At 40.2% G+C, this 20,024-nt stretch overlaps 1 protein-coding gene across 3 annotated transcripts in view; it reads left to right on the top strand.

Moving 5' to 3' along the window:
- Positions 1-20,024, top strand: part of Fam13a (family with sequence similarity 13 member A) — an 88,124-nt gene that overhangs the window by 48,567 nt on the left and 19,533 nt on the right. For all 3 annotated transcript variants that reach the window (XM_021164985.2, XM_029478401.1, XM_029478400.1), the window contains exons 6-13: positions 310-386; positions 1,167-1,209; positions 9,095-9,242; positions 16,569-16,773; positions 17,261-17,399; positions 18,143-18,224; positions 19,014-19,234; positions 19,902-19,985. In XM_021164985.2, coding sequence (XP_021020644.1) covers positions 310-386; positions 1,167-1,209; positions 9,095-9,242; positions 16,569-16,773; positions 17,261-17,399; positions 18,143-18,224; positions 19,014-19,234; positions 19,902-19,985 — 999 coding nt within the window. The remainder of the gene's footprint in view (positions 1-309; positions 387-1,166; positions 1,210-9,094; positions 9,243-16,568; positions 16,774-17,260; positions 17,400-18,142; positions 18,225-19,013; positions 19,235-19,901; positions 19,986-20,024) is intronic.

The raw sequence follows: 20,024 nt of genomic DNA, 5'->3' as shown, positions 1-20,024 counted from the left end.
TTAGATTGAAGATAATCCCTTCTTTGTATTTCCCAATCACCCTGATTTTCTGGCAATCTGAATTTTGTGCATTAGCCATAAATGACTTTTTAGCTAGTGTGGGTGTTACAGTTGTCTGGTTCCATGATGCCAGTTGTGTTTGTTAAAGGGATGATAGGGCTCAATATACCTTTATGCCAATAGTCATCATTTTAACCATCAGAAGTGCTCTATTTACAGCACCTGATGTGTCTCTTTTAAAGAAAGGGGAATATGCTGTTGAACTTTTCTTTCCTCACCTCATAACAACCAACATTTGTTGTGTTACAGAACATGGAAAGAATCAGTTCCATGCAATCTCAAGAAACACTGGAACCTGAAGTTGCTGAACCATTATCTTCTGAGAGGTAATTTGAGAATTTTCTTCTCACTCTATTTTTCAAGGGCATGAAAGATTTCCTTAACTAAATGCAGTGTGAGTTATAGAAACTAAAACAAATAGGGGAAAGAAAGGATTGTGTGTAGCCAGAAGTATTTATTATAAGGAGAGTGTCTGGGGTACAGACTCTATTACTATGGCAAATAATTATATCCACATGTGGTTTTCTTATGTTTTTTACATGCATTCATTTTGATATAATATTTTTACTATTTGAAAATTTTATAAAATCTATTTTGATCATATTCCACCTCTCTCCTCCAACTTCTCCAGATCCACCCTACTTCCTACCCATCCAACTTCATGTTCACCCTTTTAAAAAGGACAGACAAACCCAAGTGTGTTGTCTAAATAGTCTTGGGTGTGGGAACTACCATGGAGTGTGGATCACATCCTTAAATAAAGATGACTCTTCTCCTACCAGCTATTAAATGCCAAGAGCTCCTCAACTAGTGTTGGGACTCATGCCCCACACCTCTCAAAGCTGGGATTTTATCTGGCTTGAGTGTGTACAGATCACAGCTGCTATCAGTCCACATGTGTTGCTATACCTAATATATTAGTGAATATCCTGGGTTCTTTACTACATTTTTAATTTTCTGTTCTATTTTGTTTTTTTTAATTTTATAAGAATTTGATTCAGAGATACTCTGACCAAATCTTAAAATAAATAAAATTATAATATGAATGGATAAAAGAGATTGTAAAATAGATGGATGAGTTATGTATTTGTTTTTGTTGTTGATAGCAAAGAAATTGAAAGAGGCGGTAGAGACACTCAGCGTTGTGAGGTGAGTATCTAACAAAAGCAGAACCAGTGGTCAGACTTTGCCCTTGTTCTTGAGTGTGCTTGGGAAATGGTACTAGCCTGTTGATAAGAGCCAGTGAGGTAACTGAAAGGACTGTGATTAGAAAGGAGGGTAGATTTATATTACCCCTTGTAAAGATAAATTGTACAAGCATAGTGATACTTCTCTGGGTTTTTCATTAAAAAGTGAAGTCACTAGTTTGCTCTTTCTACAACTTGATACATCTTTTAAGTGTATGAAATGTAAGTAGTGAGTTTGAACTCCTCTGTTACAAGGATTGCCTTTTCAAATTAACATAAATTCAGATTGAGCTACTCGATAGAGTTCCTTTTTCTTTAGATTAGATGAAAAACTCACCTCCCCAGCAGCTGTATATCTATATACTCATTTCCTCTTGGTCCTGTTTCTGGTTCAGCTTAGTGTCTGAACTTTAAATTTATTTATGTATATCACATCTTCTACTTCTAAAAGCTTCCAGCTCCAGTGTCAATTTTAGTATGTTTCTGGGAAGAATTAGTGTTTTACTTTAAATACTTTAAATGTAGATATATTAATAATATAGAGAGAAGTGTCTTTGTAGATGAGTAGTTCTTAAAACTTGCTGACTACTGGCATGACTTACTAATGGAGTTACTTAATAATGCCTATTAAATTGTCTTACAAATGTTCTATTCTCAGAGCATTTAATGACAGCCAGAATCACTGCCCCCAGAGAGCATTGAGTATCGCAGATGAGGAATCTAAACACTCTACTAGGTAGAAGTGAACGGCATGGCTGAGTGGCCCAGAGTGTATATAGCATGTAGAAAGTGTTAGATGTGATCTCAACCAGTGAAAACACAAGGAATTGGAAAATTTGAGAACTTTCTCTTTAGAAAAGTATATACTCGCACAAAACAATTGCAAATTAATGAAAACCTCCCCACTAATGCTGTAGCTTTCTTATATTTCTTCTGTTTGATTCTTGTCATGTATATTTCACCAACCTAGACAAAGAGCTGGACATGGTGTCTTGTGCCTGGAATCCCAGCACCCAGGAGGCTAAGGGACCAAGAATAACAGTCTAGCTACATAGCAAGACTCTGTCTCCCCTCAAAAGTCCTGGGTGGTTGTTTTTCCCTCTTTCTTCTTCTTTTTCTTTTTCTTCTTTTCTTTCTCTTTTCTTTTTTTCTTTCTTTCTTTTTCTTCAAGCTTCTGCTTCTGAGATAATTCCTTCATACCTTATTTACAACTGGTGTCTTTCCTTCTATAGGACCAAAGCAACATGCTAGGCTGCTGGACTTCTTTTGTCTCTTAGCAAGACCTCTTAGGGTGCACGTTTCTTCTTTTCTATGCCATCTTCCTTGGCTTGCGGAAAGCCCTTTGACATTGGACATAAGCTTAAATCTTACCAGCCTCCTGGACACATCTTCTCATCTTTTCTGGGATAGAGTAGAACAGTGGTGTCAATGAACTTCATGAGAGTAAATCATAATCCCCAATGGCACTCAAACCCACAGTGGCCTCCCTGTGTCTCTGATTCACAGCACAGTCATTGGGACAGATCTTAAATTCTCATCCTGAGTGCCAGGTCCGCTTCTTATATGTGCTACCTATATGTAGCACCAGTCAACAACCAGCTCACTGTTAGCATTCACTCTTAAGAAATACCACCATCATGACCACTTCAGTTAGGAATTAGATGGTAAATTAAAATCAAGGACAAATTCTGACTGTTACCCTTTATCATAGTTATGCCAATGGAGAAAAAGATACCTCTTCACAGGGTTGGGATTGCATCTATTTTGAGGGACTATTTTTTATTAATATTCATTAAAGAACAGGAGATTTGTTTTCAATGTTTAACATACTCTCCCTTATTTCAGTATGATTTTGTTATTTTAAAATATCAATTGGCTGCTTAAAATGTACGTCATGCCAACACCTGTTTTGAAAATGATTGTAACCCTGCACCTTCATTGCATGTCTTTAATTTTTTTTTTATTTTAAAAAGAGGGTCTCTTTTTAAAGAGAGTACCTACCTGGGAGTCTCAGGTAGGTACAGTTCACCAAAAGTTACACATTATTTTTTCTTCTGAGGTTATTTTTTTAAAGATTTGTTTATTATATATATATGAGTACTGTATTCAGACACAGCAGAAGAGGGCATCAGATTCCATTACAGATGGTTGTGAGCCACCATGTGGTTACTCAGAATCTCTAGAAGAGTAGTCAATGCTCTTAACCACTGAGCCATCTCTCCAGCCCTCTTCTGAGCTTTGAATTAAAATTTATTTAATGACACACAATGAAAAAAGTTCAAAGTCACTTCAAAATGTCACAAAGAAAAGTAGCATTCCTTGTGGTAGGCCATGGAGAGATTGGCACTTTAATAAAAATATCTTTCCTGAGCTGTATGAACAGAGGTGACTTAAGAAAAAGGTAGCATGTGTTTTATAGCACATGGAGCCTAGAGTGTTTGTTCATTTTTTCTGAAACTCATTTAAAATCTCAAGTCCCCAGAAGAGAAAGCATCTTTACCACTCAGGTGCCCCCCTTCTAAACTGAATGACTGAAAATACAGTTTCAGGCTTGTGCTTATGATGGAAGTGCCCTACACTTCGGATCCTTCTGTGAGCTCAGCATTTTTCTTTAAAGGTTTACTTTTGTTGTTTTATGAGGATTTGCATGTGAGTTGTTTTATGAGGGTTTGCATGTGAGTCTAGATGCCCAGTGGAGGCCACAGATATCAGACCTCCCTGCAGATGTAATTACAGGCACTTGTGCACTGTCTGATGTGAGTGCTGGAAACTGAGCTTGGGTCCTTTGCACTCTAAATCAATGAGCTGTCTCTTCAGCCCCTAACCAAGGAATTTTATATTGTGAAAATATGTTTCACTTCATATAAAGTCTAGACTATTCAAACAATAAACTTACGAATCTTTTTGCAATGGAAGTAAATCAAGCAAGGATTATTAACTATATGGAAGGGCATTGAATTACCAGAGAGAAATTATTTTATTTCAGAATTCTAAGGCAGGGAAGTGTTAAATTCTTTCAAGATATTTTTATGTTCTTTATGCCTTCTAAGCACACCAATTAAGAGTGATTAGAAGCATACCTTTGATAACAAACAGGACATTCATCATAAAAGCCTATCTGCCTTTTTTCTCATCCTGCTTCAAAAAAAGTAATTAAATAAAAGAAGGAAAAGAAAAACGAGGAGAAGGGGAGATGTTAAGGCTTGCCATATAAGACTGAGAGTTGATTGTCCCACAATCTCAGGTCCAAGCTCTCAATGACCCTGAGAAACAGGACCTGCTCAAATGCTCTACTGGAGCCTGTGCACACTTGAACCTTGGGGCTGTGTTATGTCTACTCTCCTTTATTATCAGGCCAAACAGTAAATATTGGTGCTTTCCTGCATCTTCGGTTAATACTGGTTTTTCCTGGGCAAGCTGCATTGTCTAGCGTCATCAAGTCTTGTCGTTCCTCATTCTAAATCCTCAGCCACTTACCTGAATTCTGTATAGGGATTGGCTCATGAACTCATCTAACACCCAAAGCTGGGGTCAGAACAGAGAAAAACAAGCTCAGCTGGACAGGTGTGAGTCTCGACAGTGATGAGACTAAGAAACTGGAAGTTAATGAGGTAAATGGCTTGAACCTACATGTTGAATGTCACCTGAGGCCCAGGTGGGACAAGCTGCCTCCAGCACTCAGACATTCAGTTTCTCTTCTACCCAGAATCCTATACCATAAGCATTTGTGAAATCTATTGCCCAGAACATGCTATGTGCTCAATAAACCTTTGCAGAAGGAAGTGGGGAGGGAGTAGATGTAGACACAGAAACCTATGTACTCTTACTGTGGACAATCTGCTGTATTTGTTTTTAATTTGTACCTTACAACAACCTTAAGATGTCTCAATCCAGAATTAGAAAAAAAGAGAAGCTAATGCTCAAAGAGGCTGATCCACAGGTCTTGACAAAGCAAATCTGCTATTAAACTCAGGTCTCTCCCTCCAGAACCCACCCTCACCTGCCTACTATACACGAGTCATCCATTATTCCACTAAGCAAAGATTCTTTGCATTATCACATGAAGCAGCATTTTGACAGAGGTTCCTTGTGCTCCATGTCATAGCATAAAATATTTCTGAGGTGAAAATTGTGCAATTAATTTACTTTTTGATTGATCTGAAAATACTGGATGTGTAAACAACGAAAGTTTAAACCAAAAATGTTTCCGTATGTGAGGCTGCCCTTGACAAGTTAACCTGAATGATCAACGAGAAGAATCAGATAAGCAAATAGGCTGTATTTGCCATGTCTAGAATAAGCATTCCTAGAGAGTATGGACTGCCTAGCTAGATGCCTCAGCTGTGGTCCTTACAGCCAGGAAGAGCAGTTTGTCTTCTTGAATATGGCTGCAGGGTCTGAGTAGCCACTGAGGAGCGACCTACCATCACTGTCTCCTCCTGTGCAGTAGGCAATTATGAAATCCAAGTCCAGGAGAGCACACCAGCTTCATAGACCAATTGGGCCATAAATTAGGGCTCAGGCTGCTAAGATCAGAGGACAAGTAGAACAACAACCTCAGGGATGGCTCAGAGCCCAGCAAGACAGAGCCAAGTTGTGCATGAGGTCCACTAAAACAGAGCATGCTGGCTGTGCAAGTGTTTCCATGATTGCACACACTGGCTAGGGATAGGAAAGAGGGATGTGTCCACTGTTCCAAGAATCAATTTCAGTTAGCCTAGGTTTCGCTATGCAGGATGTCCTCCTGTTCAACACCAAATGGTACCCACCCTGGTGGCCTGTCCTTACCGGATTTCAGAAGCAGTGACTGCTTGCTATGCCTAAACCACATGAAAGACAAACAAACAAACAAAAAAACCAAGGCCTCATTGAACAAAGCTTCTTCCTTCCTGAAATGGTCTTCCCAATGTCAGCCAATTTCCTCACTTCCTTCACACCTCTGCCTGTGTGTCATTATGAAAAGAAGCCATCCAATCCATGGCCACTCGATATAAAACAAGACACCTCGTCCACTGTCACTAACACCATCTTTCCTTGTTTTCAGTCTCCATAGACCTAGTGTTGTTTTTATTTTCAAAATGCTAAATGACTTATTTTTATTTTATGTGTAAGGGTGTTTTGGCCACACATATGTCTGTGTAGTATGTGTATGAAGTTCCTGTGGTGAACAGACCCCCTGGAACTGGGGTTACAGACAGTGGGAGCCTCCATATAGATGCGGAGAATAGCACCTGGGTTCTCTTCAAGAGCAACAGTGCATTTAACCACTGAGCCATCTGTCTAGACCTGGAATTATTTCTTATGAACTGATTCTATCGTGTAACACTCACAGGACATTTTTATTTTGTCTAACGCAACTTTCCTAGTGTCTAAGAAACTGTCTAACACACATTAGAAAATCATTTCTTGGGTGAACTAGTGAACACTTTTCCTCTATGCATGCCGCATCTTTGACATATAGTGGCCAGCCTATTGTACACTGAACTATGCAAAGCTCAGCTCAGCATATGGGGTCTGGTACTTGCCTCTGCTTCTGGCTCCCTTGTCATCTGCCTTCTTCCTTCTCAATCTGAGCGCTGATCCCTGGAACCTCTTCTCCCACAGTGGCCAGGACGCTCCATGGTTTGCTTGCTTTCACTCTAGCCCTCTTCTGCCTGTGCCTATGTGGCAGAACCTCTTCTGCATCCTTCCCATCCACACCTGCTGCCCGAGTCAACTGTGACAGCTGATTCATGGCAAGCACATGCGTGGCCCTTTGTTCTTTTTTTTTCCTTGATGCATAAACATGTTTCATGTTTCGATGTAACATGTTTTATCTTAAATCCAGTCATATGTGCTCATTTTGGGGACCCAGCATATGACTCATTGGTCTTTACATGGTGCCATATAACAACAGAAGAAATGGTGGCTTCTGCTTGGCTCTCTCTTTTGTGTGTGTGTGTGTTGTAGGCCTGCAGGCTTTGATTATCACAAGAACTTTAAAAGATTGTTGAGAAATACTTATTTACTATGTGCATGTCCATCTCTCTGTCTTACACAGTTATAGTCACACAAACCCATACATTCACACAAAAATTTGACCAATTGTCCCTAAAACATCTGAAATCTGAATACCAGGTTGAACCTTTCATCCCTGGTCCACTTAGGCTAAACTCACAGAACCAGTGACTGATGTAATATGACTGCTTCCCAGTAGACAGGTAACAACCTCAGAATATCCTAGAACAGCAGTTGGGGGTCACATATCAGATATTTACATTATGATTCATAACAGTAGCAAAATTACAGATATGAAGTAGCAACAAAAAAATGTTATGGTTGGGGGTCACCACAACATGAGGAACTGTATTAAAGGTTCACAGCATCAGGAAGGTTGAGAACCACTACCCTAGAGTATAAGACCTTGGTATTTCTTGTAATGTTACTGCTCATTGTGACTGTATTGAAGTATTGTTTTGTTCACCATGTTAAGAAATGCCAGTCTTCACGCTTCACTCAAGAGAAACAGAATAGCACAAAAGCACCAGGAATTCTCTGGGTGATCTCAAAGTGGGTCAGACAGCTACTAAAAGGAGATGGAAGGCTTAAATAGCTCTTTATTTTAAGTATAACATCTCCTACATTAATGAATTCACTTATGGTTTCCAGATGTTTTTTGTTGGTTTTTTTTCCAATTAATGATAGGATAACTAAAAATAAATGTTCATTTACCCCCAGAGAAAATATTTTGTACAGATCTGTGCTACGTGAAAAGTACATTTTCTAGTAAAAATATTTAAGCACAGTCATTTATGATTTCATGAACGCTGGAAGAGCTATAACAGCTTAACTTACAATATGCCAAGAGAACAAGTTACAAAGACAATTTTGTTGCAAAAGAATTCATTTAACTGCCATTTTAAACACACACACACACACACACACACACACACACACACACACACACAAGAAATTAGCTTAAATATCTGCATTTTAGGGAAGGTTTTTCCCTTCCATCATTTCCTAGCCAGGTGTGAGTACCACCAATGGCAGAGCCAAATGCAGCTTTAGTATTCAAGGTTAACTGAATAAATAGAAAAACAATGACAACTGCGTATTTTTAGGATAAAATTACATATCCCCAACTTGCCAGCTCTTACTTTTACTGGGAGGGAAGACAATTCTCCCTGTATCCCTGGCTTGTTTTCAGGGTCTGTTTCTCACTGCTAGCTGAGATGAAACACCAAACCCCAGCCATTTGAATTTGCGCAACAATGTTTTAATACCCAGAGAGCGCCTCCATAAATAGTCAGTTCTCCCCACACTCTAGAGAATACAGCCCCATTTAATTGATCTAAGCCTGAAGGTTCAGAGGAGTGTGGTGGCCCCAGCTTCTCCCTTTCCCTTGCAGGAATGTTTACCTAAGCGGCAAAGCCACCGCTTGCCAGACACACCATGTTGCTGCCACAGCCTTAGCAACCGTGGCCAGCTTTTTGTTGTTGTTTACCATCCGATGGGCCATGCTCCTTTAAGAAACATAAACTCCTTCTCCTTCTTTCCGGTCTTAGTCAGTAATCACTCAAGACCTGTCAGCTGCTTGGAGTTATCTGGAGGAGCAGCCTAAGGAAATCATCTTGCCTCTCCCCTCCAAGAAGAAAAGTTAAAGGCTGGCAGATGGACAGTGGCTATTTGCATGAGAGTAGCCAGATAGTGCCCAGGGGGCATCAAGCCCTGTTTTTTATTTCTGCAGTGGAAATGTTAGCAGCTGTGGCTTGGGAGGTTGCATTTAGAAGGCTTGGAATCGATGCAAATGTTTTTACATTTTGGTGAACAGTAGCTATTAGGGCACACTGTGCTGTTTTTTTCAGAACGCCACGATGAAGATTCAGGAGCATCCCAGTCTATCTGACACCAAACAGCAGAGGAATCAAGATGGTGAAGATCAGCAGGAGAGCTTTGTCCCAGATATGCCCCAGTTGGACCTGACAGCATTGTGCGATGAGAAGACCTGGGAAGGTAGGTGATCATCTGCAATCTGGGTTTTGCATTGCAAAAGCATATTTGAATAAGTATATACCAGGTATGTGAGCACATGCCTGTGCAGTTCGGAGTATGAGCCATGCATGCAGAAGAAACTGGGTTTCTATTAATAATAATAATTTTTAAAAAGACAAAATCCCTTACCAGGCATAGGAACATGCTTTTCAGTGTTGCCATGGGTAGTTGCAATACAAGAAAGGAAAATATGCAGGCTCTTTGTCCTGGTGTCACCTTGCAGTATATTTTTAAGCCACCAAGAGTGCTGCCCTGATTGTGGTACACTCCAGAAAATCAGCCACCCACCATCTCACCCACTACCCTCATGCCTTAGCTAGCCCCTGCTACCCGCCAGCCACTCCACTACATTATTCACTTCCTGAAGTATACACTCCAAGTTTTTAAGAAAGATTTTCTTCTTTGCTTCTCTTCTATCTTTTAATGTATACATTTTTTTAAAAATCTGGTTAACACATCATTGGGAACATTGATTGAAAGCAGTTCTTTGCTGAAGACCTCTGACATGGTTTTAGCTTGTTCTTTTCTAGAGCCTTCTGATGAAGACATCAGAAATTTAATCTGATGTCTGAAGAAGTTAGCTTTCTCACAACTATATCAAGGGAGGGCTCAAGCTGCCTCCTCTATCCCTCCGTCTACACTCAAATCTGTGTCACCGTTCTAGTGTGTGCCTGAAGGCCATAGTCAGAGAGAAATGGGCTCCTGGCTTTAGTAAGGCAGCTGAATGCCCATAATGACTTAACAGAGTCACAACTATGAAAAACAGCCCTGCTTGTGTGGGTTTGCCCTGTCCCAATCCTCACCCCCTCCTCAGTTCTCATCCAATCATCAAAAGTCCATGTGAAGAGCCCACAGGGTGAAAGGCTATCCTACTTATTCTCCTGACCTAGGGAGCTCTGTGAGAACAGACCGCTTAATTTTCATGTTTTCCCCCTATAATCTAAGAAACCTGTTTTGGTTGTTTTCATATAATTAGGCAGCAGATCTGAAATTTTCTCAGATCATTCCAACTCAAAATATTCAGAGAACAAAAGAGGGCATAGTTGACTTGCTTCATGTGAAATTTAACCGGTCTATTACAGGATATCTATTGGTTTGACATTTATTTTTGACCACTTTGAAATAAGCATATGTCTTTTTAATCTATAAATTGGCAACAATCTAGCTTCTCTGAAACCTTAAGAGTCTTTGAGAGATCACTGTTTCCCAAATAAAAGCAAAAGCCCAGATAAATAAATACCGTATTTGAGTTCACTGATATGGGCTATTATATTGCTTTTAAATAAAAAGAAGTGTCTGGATCCAGAATTCAAATGAGCTACTGTCTCTTCCTTGCTCCTCCCCTGAAATAGACTCAGTTTGATTATTTCTCTTGGTTAATCACAAATGTAAATTTCTCTCTCAACACACATAACTTAAAATAACCCTGAGCAAGCTCTTCAGAGTGGTTAGAAGCTGATGTAGAGCTTTATAGAAATCATTCCAGTAAAGAATTTGTCTGCAGAGAATAAAAGTGTAAAGGAAGCAGCATTTTATTTAAAAGGCTGGGCAGGATGTTTTCCACAAAGTTAGAAAAATACACTTTACAGGCTGGCTTGGGCATGAGACTTGTGTTGGTGAATTGCTGTGACTATTCTCTTTTTTTCCCCCATTACATTTGCATTTGTTGTTGAACTTCTACAACTTTAAAATCTACAGGGATTTATTTTTCAAGGTCCCTTTGGCAGTTTGGTTACTGATCTCACTAACCTTTTTAAAATTGCATATTTTAATTTCCAAATTGCTTTGTAATAGGAGCATGGCCATAAGTATAGCCAAAATAAAGGAACCAATGTATGAAGCTAGGTTAAGTGACAACAATGAATTTGATGGTTACAATATCATCTACAGCTTCTTTAAGAAATGGAAAGATGTTTTCCTAGTAGCCAACGAACTTCACACTAGTTTAAATTATGCCCACATAAGCAAGACAAGAAAATATAAAGGTGGAAGCAATAATCACGAGACTGTAAGACAAATATCCACTCTCAGCCTCCATCCCCCTCAAAGAAACAGTGTAGAAGGACACTCTGGGTTTGTGTGACTGCTCCCTGACCTGGTCACAATCTGATGTGGAGCCAGGAAGGGTCACCTGATGTGGGGTGGCCTGAATGGCTGAGGTAGAAACCCCTGCAGTGTGTGCTGCGGAAATAGTGTTCTCCAAGTTATTAAGCTTAGGATAAAGGAAACAATGAAAAGGATTGAAATGGTAAGTAGATTCCATAGTCTACAAAACAAAACCCTTGAAAAGTAAACACAGTGTCCATCTCATCCGGCTTGCTGGCCTGCAGTCAACCGTGCCTTTATCTTTTAAGGTACATTATGTAATCTGTCATGCTGTTATACTTTTTGGTGTTAGGGTTTCAACACTCCAAGGTTAAATGAATACATAAATAATCAAAGGCATTGTTCTGATATTGAAAGGTAATTAGAATTGTGCAATTAAAGGGCATGTTGATGTATATGATATTTAAACATAACTATTTTATTTGCCCTGAAATTAGGTTAAAAGAGCACTTTGACCTGGGAATGGTAGCTCACACTTACAATCCCAATGTAGGGAGGCTTATAATCCCAATATGTGTGAGGCAGCAGAATCACCATAACATTGAGGCCAGCCTGTGCTACAGGGTGAGACTTTGTAGCACAGGCTGGCCTTGGAATTACCAGTGTAAGCCTCCACAAACAACAGGACATTAAAAAAAAAAAAAAGGTCACAAAATGTTTAATTTTTCTCAGTTGTTACTTACAACGGACAACAATTTTGGAGAGAAATTCTATTTAAGAGTCACAAAGAGAAACTGGTGAGATGGTTTAGTAGGTAATAGCATGTATTGTTCATGCCAAGGACCTGAGTTCAACTCTCAGCATCCACATCACACAGCTTACAGCTGCTTGTAGCTTCAGCTCCAGCAGATGACCCCCAACCTCAGGCTCATGCACATATATAGACATATACACATGTACATGTAAAATAAACAATAATAAAAATATTTTTAAAGAAGAGTCATGGAGAGGGGTTGCCAAGAGGGTACAGTGGGTAAGAGCACTTGTCACCAAGTCTGATAACCTGAGCTCAGTCCCCAGAATTTACATTGTGGAAGTAGCAAAGCAACTATCACAAATGGTTCTCTGCCCACCACATGTGCACCATGGCATACAAAACCACAATCAACCAATCAATTGATCAATATAAAAAAGTATTTTAAAAGAATCACAGAGAAGCAAGTGGTCTTAAAAGATCTCCAGTTGACCTATCCCATTATACAACTAAGAAAGCTGAGCATCCCCTAATCATGTTCTAAGCAATGCTAAGCAATGCTAACCAGCATCCCATCATACAGGGTAGAAAAGAACCAAATTGGGTTCAAATCCTGGCTCTGCTAATTGGTATGGTCTATGGGAAAATTAGGAAATCTGTCTCCATTTTGCCTTGACTCCATTGTCCTTAAATAGGTGTAACAACAAAAGCAAATAATAATACATAATAAATATAATCATTGTTTAGCAAGGATTAAATGAGCTAATATCTGCTGTCTCCCACATCCTATGATCACCATATGAGTGTTACTGCCTTTCTCTCCCACAAATATCTCTAAATATAGTTTGTGGGAAATTTCAGCAAATATATTGTATGAAATTCTCAGTGGGGTAATAATTTTTAAAGAAGCAAAATCAATAATAACCTGGCAGGCCCTCCATATATTTGCTAAGTGTTTCCCATTCACACCAACCTCTATTTCTCTGTTTTGTAGTAAACTAGATCCTTCATGATAGGTTTCTCTAAGACGTGCAAGGAATAGAAGTTAGGCAGAGAAGTACATAGTAACTAATTAAGAAACTATGTGTACATGTGCAAGCCCATTGGTCCCAGTTACCTCAAATGGGATTGTTCTTTTGGTTGAAGTCATCAGCCCTATTCTATTTCATACATATATCAACAATTTAAGCAGACATACTGGGGACCTGCTTCTTTACTTTGCAGACAGAGGCAAAAACAGATAGATGAGCCCTAAAAATTAAATCTGGGATTGATAAAGCTGCCTGCTAAGGTTCCTTATAAATTTGGTAGTTTGAAAGACTTTTTTGAACAATTTAGTAAGACTAACATTGTTCTAAGGTTGAATTTTAGACGAGAGAAAGAATTTATGAAAGTAATCCCTCCAGTGTGGCATCTAACTTTCCATGTCTGGGATGTTCTAGCACCTCTTTGAACAGCTGAGAAGACAGTTATGACATTGTGCCAAGCAGTGATGTTTCTAAATAACATACCTGGAGAAGAGCTAGGGAAACTATCATCTCCCTTAATTTTGTCCAGATTTCTGTGGAACAGAAATGAAGCATTGCTCTTTATCTTGTTAAAATTCACACTGACTTTTTCTCTTGTCTTTTAGTAATGGATTCATCAACTATACCTACATGGTTTAGTAGGAAAATGCTAGAATTTTCTGAGCTGTCCTATTTCCTATTCAACACTTGTAACACTAGGAAAGGATGTATTTGAGTGTATTGTTTGTTTGTTTGTTTGTTTATCAATGAAAGATTGGTCCAGAACAGAGACAAAATAAAACTGTATTAAACAAGAGAATGGACAGATCGCTTCAGGTTACCTGCCAAGCTCCACTCCTAATTCAATCTATTTATAATGAGTTTATGACCATAAAGACGAAATAGTTGAAAACTCAGATGTTTTTACTTTAGAAAATATATTCTGCTGAATTAAAACTTAAATTGAGGGTGTCAAGATAAGCTTACGCCTTTTTCTAACTATATTTCTTTTTCCCTGACGAATAGAAATCTCAAGCTGACTAGCATGCCCTTGTGCTAGTATCAACATCATACTTTGTTTTGTCAAATCTTTGGGTCCTGCCCCTTAGTTGTTCGCTCATCTGCAGAGAGGCCAGGGCCAGCAGCATGGCTGCTTAGGCCATCTTAACTCTTTCCTGTCTGGTTGAGTTGGTTTTTGTCTTAGGAAATAGAAGATGTGATCTAGTCAGTCTGACAACCTCATTTTCTGCAAAGTAACACTAAAGCTTACATTCTCCCAGAGACTCCTTTCTCCTGCCTCCCTCCCTTCCTGGTGCTTTTCATTCAACATAAAAGTTGGCAGAACATAGCTGCTCAGACCTGTAAGCTGCTACTTAGCACATAGGGACCAATACCGTTAGTCCAAAGCATGAGATGTTTGTCTCCAGGCTTAGCCACGTGCATTGCCTCATGTTTTCAGCCTCAATAAATGAGACCTTTCTTCCTTGAACATTTTTATTTTCAGAATATTTATCTACGTTCCCATTCCCAGCTAACTTGAGTTCCTTTAAACTCTGTAAACCTTGTTCTTTATTATTTAATGTTTCAAATGAACATGTTTACCTTCCTATTGTGCTGTGAAGTTTCTCCAAGCTTCAGGTAGTCACCACTGATTTTGTAGCCCTGGCACTTTCTAACGCAAAACACTTACTTAGAAGTTAAAAGGCCCGAGAGCAGACCCTCTCTTCTCTCACTGACTGGTGCTTGTTCTTAACTTCCTTACATCTCAGTGGCCTTATCTCTCAGCAACCTGGGATTAGTAGTTCTCAAAGCTGACCATCAAGTGGGCACTCGAATCATTTGGGCAGCTTTTAAATGCGTGCATGCTTTTGTGTGTGCACACTGGTATGTGTGCATGTGGATATACATATGTGTACATGTTTGTTGGCCTACCTGTCAGTTAAGTTATATCTGGACCTTCATTTAAGTATACCATATGTGGGGTGGGTTAAGGATTTGTGTGTTGCTACTTGTTCCTAGTTTCCCTGGGTTACTCTAAGCATATTCTAAGGTATATACCAAGGGTGTGAGGTCTTAAAAGCTGTTAACCTGCCTCTGACATTCTAGGGTTATAACCTGGTCTTTCTTGATAAAAAGCTTAAGCACATGTATTGCATATAGCTGCATACAGTTTCAAGCTTCATATTGAGGGAGCAATATGAAGGAGTTCTATGACTCAGACTTTAAGAATCGCAGAATCTAAACGTGGAGCAAGTACTAGACCTATGGAAATCACTAAATGGCAAGTGCGCTCAAAGACTTCAATGCAGAGTACTGCATTACATGGAAAACAGTGTGCCATCTGAGATCCACTTTGAAATCTTTCAGATATAGTTGTAAAGCTTTTCTTAGTATTTATTTGTTTTGCTGGGGGCGGGGGCACAATGAACTTACAGAGTTGAGAGAATGAGCTGAGGAACTGGTTCTCTTCTTCCAACATGTGAGTTTCAGGCATCAAGTTCGGGTCATCAGACTTGGTGACAAGGGCCTTTACCCACTGAGCCATTTTACCAGCCCAATTCTTGTTATTTTCCAACTAAGGAAAGGAATATTTTGCAGTGTGGCTTGTGATAAATAGAAATAAATACCACCTTCTTGCCTTGTCAAATAAAAGGTCAGAATTTTGTTCTTTTTTTCCCTCTGACTAATTACCTAAAAATAATTTGTATGGGTTTGGCATCTATAAGGCTCTTTTTCCTCTCTTAATAATTTATGTGTGTTCCCTCCACCTGCTCTTGGGCAGCTTCTGAAATTACAAGTGTAAAGCCCAGTCAGAAGCACGCTAATCCTGTGTACTAGGCAGAGAGCGCAGTCAGAAGCACGCTAATCCTGTGTACTAGGCAGAGAGCACAGTCAGAAGCTTGCTAATCCTGTGTACTAGGCAGAGAGCGCAGTCAGAAGCAAGCTAGTCCTGTATACAAGGCAGAAAGGCACAGGAAGAAATATGCTAATCTGGCACACTAGGCAGAGGCCCAAGAAGAAGTCTTACTTTACCCACACAGAGACTGTACACCCTTGATAAATAGAATCTCACAAGTCCAGCATGGCTCCTTAGTTGTCAGGCTAGTCATGGTGCTGTGTGCATGCACCCTTTCCCCAAAACATCATGACTCTTCAAGTGGTTCTCCTGCTTGGAAAGAATTCTACCACTTACTTCTCTATTGGGGAAATTGGAATTATACACAATTGAATATGTACCATCCAGGGTATTTCTGGGGCAGCCCTAGCAAATTCTGGTCTGAAAGCAAGTGAGAGTAGAGATAAAGTCAGGTGGTGACCATGAGATACAGTGGTGATTTCAGTTAGACATAGTGTCTACTCTGGATGGTAGATATGAAGTAAGAAATCACCCAATGGGCAGTGACCTAAAAGAGTCAGGAAATCAGGGTGATGATGCTTTCGAGAACAGTGTTAACCTCTTAAACCACGTCTATTTTCCAGAACCCATTCCTTGCTGGCAGCCAGAGAACGCAGACTCTGACGAAGCCCGCCTCTCCCCACAGGCTGGGCGCCTGATTCACCAGTTTCTGGATGAAGACAGCGACCCCATGCTGTCCCCCAGGTTCTATGCCTATGGACAGAGCAGGCAGTACCTGGATGATACAGAAGTGCCTCCTTCTCCCCCCAATTCCCATTCTTTCATGAGGTACGTTCTGTGTTACTGATAAGCAACTGAAATAGCCACATAGCATCAGAACACACAGAATGGCACTGATGGCGAGGCCAATCAGTAAAAAATTAAGTTGGGGACTTGTGGGGAGCCACACCTGAAGTATGCAGGCTATGTTGCAGTTTCCACTTGAGATGCAGCCCAACTGTAAATCTCATTTTGAATTCCAGTTAGCGCCTCCTTTCTAAAGATTTGTCAAACTTAACATTTAGGCTTGGAGTCCATCTCAGATTGTTTTGATAACATAAGTGGGAGTGAGAGAAACACTGACTTATTTAATAGGTAGCATATACAGAACTTAGATACACCCAGAAAATGCACCCATCACTTGGTTTTTATCAAAGGGGAGGGGATGTTTTCACTCCTCTGGGCCATATACTCTTGTAGCCTGAAGGACCTCCCCATAGTTCCCATAGTTATTGGTCATTCATGGGGCAGCTAACCCAGGCCATGCTCTTTGCAGGCGGCGAAGCTCCTCCCTGGGGTCCTACGATGACGAGCAAGAGGACCTGACACCAGTGCAGCTCACCAGAAGGATCCAGACCCTTAAAAAGAAGATCCGGAAGTTCGAGGACAGGTTTGAAGAAGAGAGGAAGTACAGAGTGAGTTCTCCGCAGGATTGCCTCACCCCAATATACCTGTGGGTCTTATAACAGATATACTACATATCTGATATTTATATTACATTTCATAACAGTAGCAAAATTATAGCTATAATATAACACCAAAATAATTTTATGATTGAGAGGTCACTATAACATGAGAAACTGTATTAAGGGTCACAGCATTAGGAAAGTTGAGAACCATTGAGGCAGAGGATACCAGAAGCTGATTAAAGAAGGGCATTTTATTGTTGGGCTGAAATTTGATTCAAGATTATCTTCTTCAGTTTCCTCCATGCTGGGCTCCTTCCATTGTTGGCTGTGTCTTAGTTTCCCAAGCCGGTGGCAAGAGGGCATTTTTCATGGTGGCTACAATATAAGCCATAAACTCTTCCACTTACTGCTTTATTAGCTGAAATATAGAAATAATAGAAGAGGGGATGTGGACCCCACTGAAGTCCATGATCATAAAAATCCAGTATTTTGCCCTTAAGGAAATTGGCTTGAGTATCAGAAGTAAACAGTAAAATATTTATTCTAGGGGGCTGGAGAGATGGCCCAGTGGTTAAGAGCATCATCTGTTCTTCCAAAGGACCCAGGTTCGATTCCTAGTACCCTCATGACAGCTTACAGCTGTCTCTAACTCCATTTCCGAGGGATCTGATACCCTCACATCAATGCACATAAAATAAAGTTAAATAAACCATTTTAAAAAATATTTACTGTAGACTTTCTTTTCCCAGCCCTCCCACAGTGACAAGGCAGCTAATCCAGAGGTTCTGAAATGGACAAATGACTTGGCCAAATTCCGGAAACAGCTGAAAGGTAAGTGAAGTTGTGAACATACTGGCATAGTATGTGTACAATAAACCAGGAGCCAAATCTGCTGAGGTTCACCAGAATGTCACCATCAGTGCTTCCCAGGCCTGGGGATACTTCCCAGGTCACCTAGTTCTTTTTGAAACATCATCCTAAGAATTTGGAGGGTCTCATGTCATAAGACAACCAGACAAGATATGATATGAATTCCTCAACATGGCTTTATTTCTGCACACTCCTAGAAAAATGGCTTCACATTAGTACTTCTTCTACATGTTTATTCTAAAGTTGTCCTTGCTGGAGTGTTAGAAGGCATTTCATCAGAGACAAAGCTGAAAGGTCTAGGCCCCTTCCCCTTGAATAGCTTTCTGTGTTTAGGGATAGTCACAGAAACAACTAAATGAAAATGGGTTATGCAGTAGATTGAATAAAAAGCAGAGGTCAGTGTCTGATTTTAGATCAGCACATCTATATGTACTATATGCACATCTATATGACTTTGAAATTCTTCAGCCCACTTCCGACATCAGATCCCAAGCCAAGGGGACCAAAAGTCAGGTGCCAAAACCAACACTTTTCTAGGAATTTTTAGAGTTTGAGAAATATTTCTGAAGATCTAGAAACAGTCCATTACAGTTTGGTTTATGTAATAATCCAGGGATTTCCACTTACACTATAATTCAATTCTCTCTGGAAAAAAAAAGACATGGTTAAGCAGTTATTGACATGACAAAGAAATCTGGGTTCAGCATACCTCAGTCTCATGTATCTATGTTTACAAATCTAATTGCCTAGAATCAAAACTGAAGATCTCTGAAGAGGACCTCACCCCCAGGACACGGCAACGAAGTAACACACTCCCCAAGAGTTTTGGTTCCCAGCTAGAAAAAGAAGATGAGAAGAAGCAAGAACTGCTGGATAAAGCCATCAGGCCCAGTGTTGAAGCTACACTGGAAGGGATACTAAGAAAACTCCAAGAGAAACGAGTGGAGTCCAGCCGTCCCGAGGACATTAAGGTGGGATGCTGTTAGAGAGCCTGAGGGAGTTGCCCTCAGCGAGGTCAACACAGTAAAAGCACCGGCCATGCAGACTGGTGTTGATAGCTTTGCCACACTTGTTTTCCAGGCAGGAGACACTCTTCACTGCTGTCTCCTGGCATTACACTAAGCCCAGTGGAAAGGGGAAAGGGGACAAGGAACATGAATCCTTACAAGCACAATGACATCTTTTAAAGCTTCCCACACATGTAGAAGGGCAAACAAAAGCTGCAGTGTTTTGTCTGTGGGTACTCTGGTTTCTGACTACTGACTGAAAGCAAATCGTTCTGTTGATTCTACTGTAAAATGAACTTACTGAGATTAATAGATGGCTTGACTCTCTGAGTAGAGGATGACAGGCAAACCTTTAGGAGTATGTAGCCTGTAACTGCAGTATTTCTGGGTCCATTAAGCTCAACCCATATCTTCAGTGTGCCTTCCCTGCCACGGGGGTGTTCCAGGTAGCTTATTACAATGGTCATCTGCACTCTGTGCCTCTGGTGGGAGGTCAAGAGCTCTCATATCTGTGTGATCTTTGAATAGCGCATTTTAACCCTTCCTTTAGATGAGCTTGACAACATAAAAAAGTTGGGATGGGCACAGATGTTTTCCTGATGTTTCCTTTCTTACCACTATGTTTACACAGGATATGACCAAGGACCAGATTGCTAATGAGAAAGTGGCTCTGCAGAAAGCCCTGCTATACTATGAAAGTATCCATGGGCGGCCGGTATGTGATGCACCAAACTGTCTCATTGGAGTTAGTTGT

This window comes from Mus caroli, chromosome 6 (assembly GCF_900094665.2).
Source record: "Mus caroli chromosome 6, CAROLI_EIJ_v1.1, whole genome shotgun sequence".
NCBI classification, from domain to species: Eukaryota; Metazoa; Chordata; class Mammalia; order Rodentia; family Muridae; genus Mus; species Mus caroli.
This window is presented reverse-complemented; position numbering and strand designations above follow the sequence as displayed.